Source organism: Ammospiza nelsoni, chromosome 12 (assembly GCF_027579445.1).
Source record: "Ammospiza nelsoni isolate bAmmNel1 chromosome 12, bAmmNel1.pri, whole genome shotgun sequence".
Taxonomy (NCBI): domain Eukaryota; kingdom Metazoa; phylum Chordata; class Aves; order Passeriformes; family Passerellidae; genus Ammospiza; species Ammospiza nelsoni.
In genome coordinates, this window is record NC_080644.1 from 5051236 (window position 1) to 5066675 (window position 15440).

General features: G+C 50.7%; 1 protein-coding gene across 1 annotated transcript; it reads right to left on the reverse strand.

The window, feature by feature from the left end:
- Positions 1-895: 895 nt before the first annotated feature.
- GATA5 (GATA binding protein 5) lies at positions 896-14178 on the reverse strand. Its single transcript, XM_059480768.1, has 7 exons — positions 13950-14178; positions 12773-13348; positions 10530-10696; positions 5098-5223; positions 4130-4217; positions 3519-3643; positions 896-1747 (listed from the first exon to the last, which is right to left on the reverse strand). Exons 2-7 carry the CDS (start codon positions 13290-13292, stop codon positions 1601-1603), a joined length of 1173 nt encoding a protein of 390 aa, XP_059336751.1. The 5' UTR covers positions 13293-13348; positions 13950-14178; the 3' UTR covers positions 896-1600.
- Positions 14179-15440: the final 1262 nt, after the last annotated feature.

Genomic DNA, 15440 nt, shown 5'->3' on the forward strand with positions numbered 1-15440 from the left:
TGAAGCATGGAGTCACATCCTCGTCTCTTCCCTCACCCAAGAACCCTTTGAACACCGTCACAAGTTTTCATCCATGGGCTTTGATAAAAGGGTGGCTTGAACCCTCACCATGCCTGCACAGAGCAGCCCCTGCAGGGCACCAGTGTTCCCCAGGGCCTGGAGCATCTCCTTTCCTCCAGCAAGCATTGCATGGTGGAAAGCATCGTCCTCCATCCCAGCTGAGTTGTGACCTGATGTCAGATTCACTCTCCCTGATCCTCCTTAGCCTGTTGTTTATAATAAAAATCAAGCCATCCATCTCTTCTGACAAGAGGAAGAGTTGCTCCAGGAAGCCCTGGACAGGTCAACTTCTATATAAAGGAACTATTACTTGACAGTTTCCTGGCCATAAATAGCTGTACAGCGAGGCTGGGGATTTTATTTAGAAATAACAAATAAAGTAGGCCATAAGTAACTTCATGACCTTGCTCCCCCCTCATTTCCCACCCAGCTCTCCCCTTCAGTAGAGTCTATTCTTCATCCCCAGGTTCATTGGGACTTACAGGACCCCATTTCCCACTTCTGAGATGCTGCAGAAACATGCTGTTGCCAGCTTTTGGAAGTGTGGTGTGGGTTTTGCATCACTGAAGATTTTTTGCTACAGTTCAGCTCCAAGAAATTGTTTTTTACCTGGCCTTCATTAAAATAATTAAAAAGCAATTTGGTCTGCATGGCTGAAAGCTGGAAATCTTCCACTCAAAACATCCCCAAAACTGGATTCAAACAATTACACCTCCAACAAACCCCTTATTTTTCAGTCCCTCAAGCCTTTTTTTAAAGTTTTGGATGACTAACTTCTGATTTTCTAATGCTTACACTTGGCAACATCAAAACCAATCAGGAAATACAAAAGAAAAACCCAGCATTTTAGTATTCTTTTATTATTGGGAGGTTTTGACCATTTTTGTCATGTCTTTTGCCTAAAATAATAATAAAACCCTCTTTGTTTGGAGCTGGAAAGGGAAGAGCAGCGTGTTTATTTCATGTATGACTCATCAGCTCAGTGTTGATACGCGAAACGCTTCAGAAGCTAACACTCTATAGAGATGATTGTTTTTAATATAAAACAGTAAATGTTTAAAACAACCATTCTTTGTTTTTCCTCTCTCTCTTTTCTTCCTGTTGTGGCCAATAAAACATAAGGCAGGCCACGTAGCTTACATTTTAATAAAATTAAGTTATTTGGTGCCATGTTATTACAGTCTTTTATTGGGAAGTGGAATAAATTGCACACAGTGGAGTCATAGGAGGGAGAAATCACTGCGAATAAACAGATTCTGGGATGCATTTATTTGCTGGTTTCATCTCAGAGGAGGAAGGCTTTCCCCAGGAAAACAGATGCTCCAGCCTTGGGGAAGGATGAGTTTTTGGGGACCTGGTGCCACAGTGGGGCCATCCCAGCCCCATCCAGCTGGCGTTTCCCAAGGGCATCCTCCAAGAGAAACCTGTCCTGTGGCTGTGCTGGATGCTCCTCAGTGCGGGGCGCTGGGGCAGCTGCTCTCCTGCCCGTCACACAGCCACAAAGGTTGGTCCCGAGGCTCTCTGTGGGTGCTGGTGGCTCCTAGGCCAGCGCCAGGGCACACCAGGAGTCCTGCCGGAGGGGCACGCTCAGCCCGGGCTGCGGGGCCATGCTGCCCCCAGAGAAGCTGTAATCCTCGGGCTCGAACTTGAACTCGCCGGGCAGCGCCTCGTCCGACTGGCTCTGCGCCTGCCCCGAGGGAAGAGAGGGGTTAGCAGGGCTGGCACCGGCCACTGGGCAGGGTTCATGGGGCACAGGGAGCACTGGGGTGGGTTGGGAACAGGGTGGGTGTGGTGTGCGTAGGCAGCCTCGGCGAGGGAAGAGAATGATGTACCTGACTCTATTTTATCAGAAAGTTGAATATTATATTATATTTTACATTATATTATATTCTATTATTCTAAAATATATTCTATTATTCTATATTATATTCTATTATTTTCTATTCTATTCTGTAATACAATATAATAATATAATATTGTTATATTATATTATTATATAATTATGTTATATTATTATAATATAATAATATAGCACAATATAGTATTATGTTATATTACATTATATTCTATATTCTATTATATTATTCTATATTCCATTCTATTCTATTCTATTCTTCTATTATTATATTATATATATCATATAGTATCATATAGTATCATATTATTCTATATTCTATATTCTATATTCTATATTCTATATTCTATATTCTATATTCTATATTCTATATTCTATTACACTCTGTCATATTTCATCTAAACTGAATCTGCCAAGCACCCAGCTGCACACACTGCACAGAATTTTTTGACTGTCGCCTGACAGTCCCGACTCACACACACACACACACACACACACACACACACACACACACGCACCTGGCCCGGACAGGCCAAGGAAACAAAACCCCATCACTTTGGGTAAACAGTTTCCATATTGCATTTTACTTTGGCACAACACAAGCACAGCAAATGATGAGAATAGTTTTCTTCTTTCTCTGAGGTGAAACGTGAAACACAGAAATATTCTTGGGAAGGATTGTGCCTTGCTTTTCTCTGTGAAGAGAAATGTGGCAGCAGGTGGGTTATCCCTGATGCTAAAATTCCCTTCAGAGCAGTCCAGAGCTAGGCAGGATGGTCCCTGCAAGTAAAATGACCAGGCAAGGAGGAGGCATTCCAGGGCCCATCTGCATTTATTAATTGATTAAATATGTCCAGTTTGGAGATCTTTAGGTGTGTGCATATTTTTTCAGACCACAGCACAAACCAGATTTCCTGGTTTCAAACAAAAACCCCACCCTACATGGTGTAACCAGCGCTGCACTAGGACCTTGGGTGCTGGGGCTGAGCTTCCTCTCCATATACACATGTCCAGCTCAGGGAGAGATTAAACTCAGCATAAAGATAGTGCTGGGCCACAAAATTCTGATGTGTTGGTGGATTTAGAGCCTTTTTCTTCCTATATCAAGGTGGAATAGCAACCAGCTCCTAAGAAAAGCTTGGGACAGAATTGGGGCCTTTGACAGATCACAGCTCTGTGATCACTGAGCACCTCAGGGCTAAAAAGTGCAGGTAACCCATGCCCAGGGAGCCTTTTCTTGGGAGCTACAGGGGATTCCACCCTGGGCTGATCTCATCAACTCAGCAGAGTTGTGCTTTCATGGTGGGAGATGGGAATCAACCTCAGCTCTGCACTGAAGGCACAGCAGAGCTTGGACACCCCAGTTCTCCACTGCAGCAAGAAAGATCCCATGGGAAACCAACAGGCTGGAGACCTTTCTCATCCACAGCATCTTGGGAGCTCATGCTCCCTGCTTTCCTCAGCCTGAGGAAGCCCAGCAGGCTGGTGGCCACAATGCAATGAATTAATTGCTTCGCCTCATCAAGGCCCCCCCAGCAGAGCAGCCATGGGGGTGTGTGGATGTCCCACCCCAGCAGGAGATGGCTGTGGCCCTGTCCCTTACCTGGGACACCGACACGATGGTTTGTCCAGGGTACTGTGAGGTTGTGCTGGGCTCTGACTTTAAAGTGACCGTGCTGTCTGAGGTGGTGATGGAAGAAGGGGAGTTTGTGGCCGAAGTCGTGGATCCTGGAAGACAATTGGAAGAGGGCAGTGAAGCAATGTAGGTGCAAATCTGCTTTAAAAAAAATTATATTTTAACAGCAACCATGACATCTCAGAGCACAACTCTACTGTTTTCTTTCTAACACATCTGTGTCAGAAAAGACTTTGTATTAGGCTGATGCTGATGGAGGAGGAGCAACCCTTTCACAATTTGGCAGTGGTTTTGTTCCCATTACTCAATTTAGCCCAAATCTGCTCACACATGAGCACTGCTCACTGGAGCCAGGTGCCCACAGGCCAGAGGAACCTCACAACAATATGACAGCACTGAGATTTCCCACTGAGCATCTTCTTATCACACGAGGTCTGTGCAGAAATACAGGCCCCAGATCTAAAGCAATCACCAAGGACAAATTCTCATTATTTTCTAATTATCATAATTTCCTGCAGAAGATGAAACATTGTGAACCGTGCTCCAAGACCCCAGGATGGATCACAACAGCACTGTACCTGTTGAGGCTTTGCCTTTGGTAATGTTTTTAGGCTTCCTTTTCCTCGTCTGGATGCTTTCCTTTTTCATGGCCAGAGGTCGTGGTACCTTGACATTCATAAAGTTTGGAATCGTTAATATTGTATTTTATTCAGCTCCTTCCCACACGTGTTGCTCTCCCATTTCTGTGCTGTAGCTCATGCAAAGCACCTAAAGTCCTTGTCCTTCACTAAGAGCTATTTTTCTCTGCATCAGGCCTTGGCTGGAAGATATATAAGCCTAACAGCTAAGGCTTTCCCACAAATTTTGTTTTTCCCTTTATTTCCTATTTTTCTTTTCCTGATTTATTTGTGACCTTTGCGACAGGGCCTCATTAAATTACACTGACAGAGTGAGAGCCTACAGGGCTCAGAGGGAATGGGGTAAGGGGGCTTCAGGCTTTATGGAGGGATGGAGTCTCCTCTTGGGCTGGTGACATGTCACCAACAGCTCCTATCCTCCGTGGGTAAATGTTATCAGCCAGCCTCCACGTGGGCTCCTCAGCCTCCTTCACACATTCTTAACTAGGACATGGAAAAGAAATATGCTCCTTAGCTCAGTCTGGGTTTGGGAGCTTCAGCCTCCAGCTACAGGAGCGTGGTAAGCTTTCATTTCATGGAATCCTAGGATGGTTTGGGTTGGAAGGGATCTTAAAGATCATGTAGTTCCAGCTCCTCTGCCATAGGCAGGGATACCTTCCACTTCCCCAGGCCTTGCACACTTCCAGGGATGGAGCACCCACATCTCTGAACAAGCTGAGAGCGTTCCAGCATGCCTCACCCTGGAGAACCCGCGCCGACTGCGCTTTAAACTGTCCAAGGAGATGGGTCTGTGGCACGGCTCTGCTGGGCCCAGTCTAGAGGCTGGTCCTTCCAGAGCTGATCCCAGCCCTGCAGGGCAGTGATCCCACACCCCAGAGGGTCCCTCCCGGCGTGGATGTGCTCCTCACCCCGTGGAGCTTCATGTACAAGCCGCAGGCGTTGCAGACGGGCTCGCCCTCGGCGTTCCTCCTCCACAGCGTGGTGTTGGTGGTGCGGCAGTTAGTGCAACAAAGGCCCGCACGTCTCGAGGAGGACTTCAAAACAAGCAAACCAACACGTGAGTGCACACAAGGAGTGATGAACTGGGAAGTTTCCCTTCATATCAAGATGAAATCTCCAAGCACACCATATTCCCGGAAAATGTGCAACGCGCAAGAGCCAAATTCAGATCAAAGAAATTACATCCAAATGAGATCACTCTAATTTGCAAGTGTTTGTTTGGTTTGAGTTTTTGAAATTTGTTTTTGTTTGGAGGTTGAGGGTTTTTTTTTTTGTTTTTTTTTTGTGATTGATAAACCTAGAAAATATCCTTGCAACTCATTTCACAAACTTCCAACAAATCTGCTGGAAATGATCAGGACTCAGAGCATGGAGAACTTGCCTCCAGGACGTCCACTCAGAGGGAGAAAGAGATGGAAAATGCCAGCTGGGCTTTAAATGCATGAAGAAAACTCATGCTTTAAGTGAACTCTTCTGTTTTCCTGCACTCAGAACTACCACTAAAGTTAGAAACATCCGTATTAATCTCTGGATTATGACAACTGGAATCAGTTGGCTGAACTGAGCAGAACCAAACTGAACTGGTCCATGGTGAGACCAGGGAGGATATTCTTTAAGTCTCACAGATAATCTGTTCTCTTACAGGCTGCAGAAACACCCTGCAGATGTTAATTAACGACATATTTTGTGAGTGCAGTGATTTCTGGCTCTTAAACATTAATAATTCCAAATGGAGAAGGAAAATATTCTGGCAGAAGCAGCAAACTAATTTCTGACAACTTCCCTCCAAAGCCAATGGAAAATTCACATCTATCTTTTTCAGACTTGTCACCTCAAGTGACACCAGTTATTGAAACTATTTTAACACCAGTTATTGAAACTATTTTAATAAAAAACCTCACTAAGTGTAAGATACCTCTGGCATAAGTAATATCTCAGGCTCTCCACATTCAGGTGTCTAAATACGTTCTTCAGCCACCAGAAAAATAGTTTTGAATCTGCTCAAAGGCAGACAAAAGGTGATGGAGGCAATAAAGAACTCCCTGTTTGTTTATTTTTCCATTATTGCCTGATATCCTGACTGAGCAATATAACGAATGAGGTGGGAAGAGGAGGATTAAAAATGAAATGTTTTTACAAGGTTAGCAGTCAAATAGAGATCAGCTTTGAATTCCAAGAGGCACGAGTGACGTGCCCTAGATTTGATTCTCTCCTTGCTCAGCAAAGACGTCTCAGCAACTATTTGCAAATAATGGCACCACTTTGGGAATCATTCGGCTTGCAAGAAATAACCAGGAAAAAAAAATATCCCAAAGTGTGAGCTGACAAGCCTGGCACAGAGGATGAGACAACAATCTTTGTCCCTGACGTGGTGTCACAGCAAGATCCTGGGGCAGCCACACAGTGCCCTGTGGAGCCTTTCAGCTGCCAGGGCTGTGCTGCTCTTCCCTGCAAGCAGGAGGGACCTCGGCTCCCATGGGAGCACCTGGAGGGTGCAAGGATTCTAAAGTCCAACTCCTGCTGTGGGCACGGAGGGGAATTTGGAGCCACCCAGCCCTGGATAACTGCCTGCTGTAATCTGTCCTCGCCTGCGGATGGGGAAAGACCAGTGCGAAGCACTTTGGAAAGTTTCAAATTTTCTGGGCTACCACAGGTCCCTCCCTCTTTCTGTTTCACAGAACGCTTTGTCAGCTGCTTGCAGATGAGGTGACAATGGGAGCTGTGGCTCTGGCGGCCCAAGGGCAATGCCAGCCTCGCCAGAGCTCTGCTCACCCTGCCAGCACTGTGTCACAACCTGCTGGTGGCCTTCCTGCAGGGACAGTGACAATGCCTTCTATCCACCCTGAACGTCACCCTGCAGGCTGGCTCCTCACCAAGCCAGGGAGAGGAGAAACCATCCTACATTACCAATATTGCAATTGAAACCTCAGAAACCCCATGAGAACCTGCCCCTCACCACAACCTGCCAGCTTAGCAAGAGACAGTCAAGGCTACCGCGGCTCACTGAAGGACAGGGTACAATACATTATTGCTGGTTTCCCAGCAATTCTCTTGAAAGAAAATGCATTTCTGCCTGCCTCCACCCCACTGCCTTTGTACCATTCTGACCTTGTTAGGAAGTTGTTGACTTCAACATTGTGCTCAGTGTTTATTTATACAAATGCACCATACACTCAAACAAAAACTCTTCACAGACCTGGCTTGACAGCCAAGTGCTGCTGATAAGCTCAAGGAATGGTGAATTGCTGCCTATTGAATTAACTGTGTGTGAGAGTTGCTTGGAGAGCCCAAAAAAATTCAAATCCAGCAGGGAGGGTCCTTCTGAGGGAGACCAAGCTGTCAGGGACTTTGCTTCACCTCCTTTTCAAACGTGGAAAAGAAACCACTGGGTTTCACAGGGGGAAAAAAGGGCCCTGAACCCTCAGAGTTAATCAATGCTTCTCTGCCTGTGGTTTATGGGAAAATTAGAGCAAAGTGTGCTGAGATACTTGGGCTCAACTCCTGAAGGTGGAGAACTCAGAGGCTCAGAGGCAAAGGCAGCAGCATCCTCTAAGATTTGCCTTTGTTCCTACAGCTCCGGGCAAGCCTGCACCTTGGGGGATGAGGGAGCAGGAAGAACTGAGGGGCAGAAGAAAACCAAGGCAAACACCATGAGATGGCTCTAGGACTGCCCCAGGGCTGTGATACATCCCATCCCCACCTTCCCCAAGGTGTCACCAAGCCCACTGGGCATTTCAAACCATAAAAAAGGACAGGCTAAAAAAATTCCTCCTGGGCTGAGGTGGAAAATGTACTCTCTGAGCCAAGCTGGAATAATTCAGCTCCAGGTTAGCCCTTCAGCTCCGGGTGGTGTGAGGCTGCTGAGCACAGGACAGAGGCTGCTGAGCTGCATCTGCCCCCATGCTCCACTGTGGAGAGCAGAACCTCACCTAACAGGGGAATTGCAGCTGCTCCTGATTTCAAAGGTGATCTGGATTTTCAGACTAGGTCTAAGATATCATCTTGTGAAACACACCAAAAATCTTTGGCTAGAAAAGGTGCTGCCCAAAATAAAGTGCTGCCTCCATCCTCCTCTAACACAAACCCTTTCTACTGAGAGCCACAGCCTTTAAAATCCAGACACAGGCTGGAGCACTGCCCCTGCTGCAGTTAGAGGATGTTGCCCTTATCTCAAAAAAAAGGAAACAAAAAATGAATTGGAAACTACAGGACTGCTGCTCTCCCCCTCCCATGCAGGAGCAGGCTGAGCTGCAGGACATCATTCCCCCAGTGTTATCTGGGCTGTGTTGTGTCCTCTTCTGGGGGACTTTGCTTTGTGAAAGCAGAAGTCAGGATAACTCCCAGAGCAGTGTCTACTCACAGGACAAAGGTCATAACGTAAAGGATGAAAGCAACCTTTTTCTTTTCCTGTGTCTGTATTTCACTGCACTGAGAAAATGGATTTTACTGTTCCTACAGTCACTGCTCTGCTCCCAGAGCTGGAACCCTCTTGCCCATCACCAGTAGATCCCTCTTTTACCAACAAGGCAGAACTTGTTGCAACAGGACATTTTACATCCTCGGGAAAACCCAAGGTTTCAAAATGTCAGAATGGAAAGTCAAAATTGCATCCCCTTCTCTAATCCATAAACCAAAATCCCCTCAAGTATTTCAACCCTAGCAAAATACTTCCCCTAGACAAAACTCAGCTCTTTCATTTAAGTTTTATCAGTGTTGTATATATTGCCAAAATAATAAAAAAGTTTGGAAGTATTTTGGTAATTCCCAACTATATTTGCTCATCACTGGGAAACGGTCTTAATTCTGCAAACAAGCATTTTCCATCAGAAAACTTTGTTGAAATGTTGGTTTAAAAAATGCCTGATGGGTGCTATAGATGAGGCAATGCACGGCCGCGTCTCTTCCCATGAGCCGAAATAAAATACGGAATAACAGTGAGATGTCTCCAATTCCCTCAGGGAAAAGCTGCTCAAAAATCCCCTAGAAACCTAGAAATTCATCCAGTGACACATTTGGATGCCAGTCTGAAATGCAGAGTTGGATTTGAACTGCTTTGCACCTCTCTGTATGCACGGGTGGTGTTTGCCCAGAAGAAATCAGCGGCGCAACTCTGGGATTGCAGCACAGAGCGACCGGGGTTCAGATTTAATGTCACCTCATGTAAGGAGACAGAAAGATTTTGGAGGGACAGGCAAATCCTGTTGGATAATGCTGAATATTACATAAAAATGCCTTGATTTTAATTTGATGAACAAAACAGGAATATTTTCCATGGAGCTACTACTCATTTCATTTTGCAAATCCAAGCTACATTTCCGAGGGTCGAAATCAGAATGAAACATCTTCCTCAATCTCAATTTTTTCTTTATTCCTGACTGATTTTCTTACACAGGAACTTGCTACTTTTGGGTTATTACTAATAATTTGTTTCACAATACCAAAACATAACTTCAGGAATACACCCCTAGTGAAAGCCCAAGGAGATCCCAGCTGTTTCCCAGACCAGTTCCAGCAAACATCCTGTTTGTAATGACAGCGTCTGATGACAAGCTCTAAAACCAAAACTGTTACCACCAAATTTAAACATCCCAAAGCGACTCCACAAAAAAAATAAAAAAAGAATGTGCCTTTCCTCTCTCACCATGGGATCCCAATTGGAGGAAGCCCAATATTACAGTAACAGAGGGAATTAATGCTTTAACCAGCAGGGAAAGTGGGACCTGCCAAACCCCAAATTTTCCCCTGAGGCAGGAGGGTGAAGGCAGCGGGGAGCAGGGGATCCTGCTCCCATTGTGAGCAGCCACAAACCCCCTGGGCCAGCTCAGGACCAGCCCCGCCTCCTGTTCAACTGCTCTGCCTAGACCGTGTCTGCCTGCATGGAGAACTAGCAAATAATAATAACAAAAACAAAATAATATAATAATAGTAATAGTAATAGTAATAGTAATAGTAATAGCAACAACAACAACAACAATAATAATAATAGAATTATAAAGCAAAATATCCACTGCAGGAACAAAGCTAGGGGAAGCCTGCAGGGTCCCAACCACAGAGTGATTGTTCCTGCTCTGGTGCTGCTCTGGGACCCCTCCAGTCCCTTCAGCCCTGTCTCCACTGCCCACCACTCATGCCAGGGCAGAAATCCCTCTGGCTTCACCCATTCCCCCTGACCCCAGCCGGTTCTGTGCTGCAACACGGGTGTCCTGGCATTTAATCTGTGCGAGAACAGGCGGTCAAACAGAGCCTAACACAAACACAGAGACCCCAACAACCCCCAGCTCCTGCCCTCCAGCCAGCCCCGGGCGGAGCAGGGAATCCCCCTGGGGTCTCCCTCTCTTACCAGCCTCTTCTGCGGCTTGAGCGGCCGGTTGATGCCGTTCATTTTGTGGTAGAGCCCGCAGGCGTTGCACAGGTAGTGCCCGGTGCCGTCCTTCCTCCAGAGCGGGGTGGACATGGCTCCGCAGTTGACGCATTCGCGGCCGTCCCCGGGGAACTCCTCCAGGTACTCTGGAACGAGCAGCAGCCGTGAGAGGGGCAGGGGCACCCCCAGAGCACGGGGTGACCCCGGGGACCCGGCGGGAAAATCCTCCAATCTTGTGCCCCAACACCAGGGGAAATCCCACTCCGGAGAGGGTTACCGCCACCCTAAAAGTGTGACCCAAACCCCTTTATTTCCTCCACACCCTAAACTTTTAATATTTTGTTCAAAGCCCGCCTATTGCCCATTCCTTCCCCGAAAGACGCCGAAGGGCTGAACGCGGCTGGGATCTCCCTGGGATGGGAAGTGCGATGGGGGACAGTGCGGTGTTACCCCGGGGTGCAAAAATAAATGGGAGACGGGCTAAAACGGGGCGATTTTCCTGATTTCCATCAGGAAACACACCCAGCCTCTGGCCGGGGGGACGGCCCGGCCGGGGAAGGCTCTGAGCTGCCCGCAGAGAAATGCGGGGCTGGCACCATCCCGGGCTCTCCAGAGAGCATCACCGGCCTCCCGCGGCCACAGTTCCTGCTAGAGAGGCTCTTCCTCACTTTTTCGAGAAAAAAAAAGTCCAGGGAAGGAGCGACAGATCACCGACCGCGGAACATCCCTGCCCCGAGCACGGCGCAGCGGCAAACGGGCAGCCCCGAGCAAAATCGGGACACCTCTCAATTGAGAGTCGGTCTTTGTGTTCCGACCGCTTTTTCCCCCTCTTTTAAAAAATAATTTATTCTTCTTGTTCTTTTCTTTAGAGGAAAAATATATTTTATATTACTTTTTTAAAATCTTCGATCGGATTAATAATGATGCAACGGAAAGAAAAAGGAAAAAGAGCAAAACTTTAAAAGGAGGGAAATGGAAAATAGAAATAACACGTAAAGAGAAAAGGTAAAAAAATACTGCAGTAATTCACTGATTTTTAAAAAAAAAAGGGGTAAAAACGGAGGGAAAAAAAAAGAAAAAAAGAATACTTTAGGCTACTTGAGGGAGTTTACACAATCCAAGAGCAAAAATAAACGGCAGAGAGGACGGCAGCCGCTATCCTGGCTCCTAAAGCACCGAATTCAAAGTGCATAAAAAATTTCTGAGGCATCACCTCCCTCGGCAGGACGATCTTTCCCCGCACAATGCAAAGGATTTTCACAAAGGGAAACCCTGGAAAGCAAGCGCTGCCCGGCGAGGCAGGAAAAGCCGAGCCGGGGACGGAGCTCGGTGGGGAGGGGGCTCCATCCCTGCTCTAACTTTGTTCTTGGGGTGAAGATAAGATAATTCGGTTCACCGCAGTAAAGATGATAACGCGGCTGAGATCTTGAAGTGGCTTTTAAAGGACTTTGCAAACCACAGCCGGAGGAGGATGGTGGAGTGCCCCGGGGTTATAAACCCGCGCACGGAGAGTCCTGTTAAATCAAGCCCGAAACTTTATTTGCTCAGAGCTTGGTTTAAGGGGACTCTCGGCGTGGGTGCAAAGGAATTGAAGTTTATTGTTCAACGCCTGAGCGCCTTTCGGTGTCTCCCCAAAGGCCGCAGAGCAATGCAGCTGCGGACCTGTTTGGGCGAAGGCAAATGAGGAGACCGAGAGTCTGTTCAAATATAAACTAATTTACCACAATAAATTACTTAAAAGGGAGGGAGCTATAAATCTGCCCCGCTAATTTAAACACAAGGGTAAGTATTGAAGCACAGGCACAAAGTCGATATTGTGGGAAGGAGATATCGCGGGGGTGCTGGTGGGGTGGGGAGGGAAGGGCTTGAACGGCCTCTGCTCCTCTGTCCTGCGGGGAATTGCTCTGCTTTGAAACACGCTCTTTGCCCCCTCCCTTACCCACCTCTGCCCGGGGTCAGCCGCACATATCCCATTGCCGGACCATCTCCCCATCCCTGGATAAAATCATCCTCCGCTCTCCCGTCGGGGATGCCAGCGGGACAGCTCATCCCGGGGCCGGGCCACCGACACGGAGAGGGGATGGGATGGAGAGTTGGGATGGGGCATGGGATCGGGATGGGGTATGGGATCGGGATGGGGTATGGGATTGGGATGGGGTATGGGATGGTGGTGGCTCCCACCCAGCTCCCCGAGACGTCTCTGAAGGACTGTGGTGACCTACCAAAAGTGGACCTGCGGCCGGGCAAGGCCGCCTGCCTGGTCTGCAGGCTGTGCAGCACGCTGCTCTCAAAGTGTCCGGCCGTCCAGGAAGGCGGTATCTCGGGGGTCACGTAGGCGGGGTAGGGGCTGGAGTAGGACCCGTTAACAGAGCGCACCAAGGCGTTGCCGTACTGCTCCCGGCCCCCGCCGCCCAGCAGCAGGGGCCCCTGGTAGGCGCCGTCGCGGCCCGAGGGGCTGCTGCCCGGGGGGCTGTGCGAGTACGAGAAGCCCGAGGGCGGGTGCGGGCTGCCCGCGTTGAACGCCGCGGGCTCGCCGCCGCTCTGCCCCCAGCCCGGGGCGTTGCCCAGGTGGCTCTGGTGCGGCTCGCAGCCTTGCAGGTAGGGCAGCGTCTGCAGCACGGAGGGCACCCGCGTGGTGGGCACGTAGACGGGCGAGCCGGCCGACGAGTGGAGGAAGTTGCTGGAGTCGTGCGAATAAGCCGACTGGCCATGGTTGGGGGTGAGGGCCAGACCCTGATACATGGTCCGTCCTCGGCGGGGGTGGCAGCTCAGGGCCCGCGGGGCTCACTCAGAGGAACCTGCAGGGAGAACGGAGAGCGGCGCGCTGAGACCCAGCACACACCGGGCACCCGCCGGCCTTTCCCCCGCCCAAAACGCCTCTTCCCCGCCTCAAGCAGGGGCTGAAATTTGTAATTTTTCCCCCCTTTTGTTTCGTTTTCCTTTAAACTTTCCTCTGAGGCACGGCGAGGAATAACCTCCTTGGAATGGGCAGCGACCTCTCCGGCACCTTCACCCTCCCCGCCGCCCGCCTGGTCACCTCCAACGGGCCGGAAAAACACTCCAACAATTAATTTTTTTCCCAATAGTATTTCTCTTCCCGTCCCCTTTTTTTTTTTTTTTTTTTTTTTTTTTTTCCCCAAACCAGGGCCTGGAGCGCAGCTCGGGGCCTTGTTGGCGAGGAGGCGGCCGGCTGCGGCCCCCGGGGTTCCCTGCGGGAGCGGGGTCCCGACTGATCTGGGCAGAGATCCAGGATCGGGAGCATCCCCGTTGTCCCCCAGCCAGCAGCGCTGTCGCTTTCCCGTTAAAAAGCGCAGTAACCCCCGGGCAGGCCTCTCCGTGCCGACGGAGGGCTGCAGCCGCCGAACCCCGCCGGAGCATCCCGCCCGCACAGGTACTCACATGTGGAGCGGAGCCGGGCATGGCCGTGGGGGCATGGAGCTGTGCTCAGACCATCCAGGGAAATCCCAGCAAAATAAAGTAATAATACTAAAAAAGAATACAATGAAGTTCGCGGGGGAGGCAGGACAAAAAACCACCAAACCAGCAGGACCCGCTGGAAGAGAGGGGCCGCCCTCCCCCGCTGTCCCCCCTGTCGCCTCCCCGTGTCCCGCGGGTGCGTCCCTGGCTGCGCCCGGCGGGGAAGTGGCGGCGGCGGCTCCGGCTCGGGCTCTTTACGGCGGCCCCGGTGCGGGCGGCCCCACGTGACGGCCGGCGGGGCAGCCCCGGTCCGGCCGGGATTGGGCGCCTCCCGGCACGGGGGGACGGGATAAGTCCCGGATAAGTCCCGGCGGCTCCCCTGCAGCCTCCCCCTGGCGCGGGGCCGGGCGGAGCGGGGGCAGACGCGGCCCCCGGAGCGCCCGCACCGCCCCGGGCCCGCCGGCGGGGCTGGAGGAGTCCGCCCGCCCCCGGGGAGGGCTGGGGGTGGCTCCCTGCTCTGCGAACCCCGCTGCTTTTTGGGGTTCGCTCCCACACCCCGGCTGGAGGTGATGCCCCCCCGGTCCGGGCCGCCGGGGGATGCCGGGGAACGCAGCGAAACCTTCCCGGCGGGGATATGCTGAGAGCGGGTGGTTTCTGCTCCGAGCGAGCGCTCCGGTTCTGTTTCCACATAAACCCCATCCTTACGGGGAAGGGGAGCTCAGCCTGCCCCCGGCCTGCCCTGGCTTTCTCCATCGGCCCAAGGGCCCCCCGAGGATGCAGCGATGCTCGCAGCCCACCCGTTCCGGCCGTTCGGGGCGCAGCTCCGGCCCCTCACCGTCCCGTCGGGGCTGCCCCGCTTCCCGGGGCTCTGCTGTTCCCCAAGGAAAGCAGCCGAGAGAAAGGTTCTCCTCCCTGCAACCCCCCGGCAGGCTCGCTCTGGTGACAAAAAACCCAAAACCTCTCCCAGTTGTTCCCCGTCGGACTTCAGAGGGGAAGGAGCTCTTACCCCGGCAGCCCTCTTACCCCGCGTAATTCAGCTGATTTAACTCTCAGAGCGAGGAAATAATTCCATCGTTACCGACATTTGCTCCCCGGAATTATCGCGCTTTTGCACAAAGTCGCCGTGCCTTTATCTCCTCCCCAGAGAAACGGGGGAAAGCCCTCGGCGAATCTCTCCCGCCGCTCGCTCCATCCCCGGGCAGACAGAATTTTGTCACCCTCGGGCCTCCAGCGAGCGGAGCGGGCCCCGCTGGGCCCCGGGAGCGCTCCGGTAACGCGGCCGGCGCTGTCCGCCCGTGCGGTCCCGGCGCCCGGGGGAGCCCGTCCAGCCCCGCTCGCCTCCGCAGGGAGCAGCGCTGCGGGAAGGGTGGGAAATTTCAGCTCCAAAATAAACTGGTGCAGGAATGCCAGCTATTTCCCTCGGAATAATGCAACGCAACTTGGCTGGAGATGTATTTATTTGCTGGCGAAAGC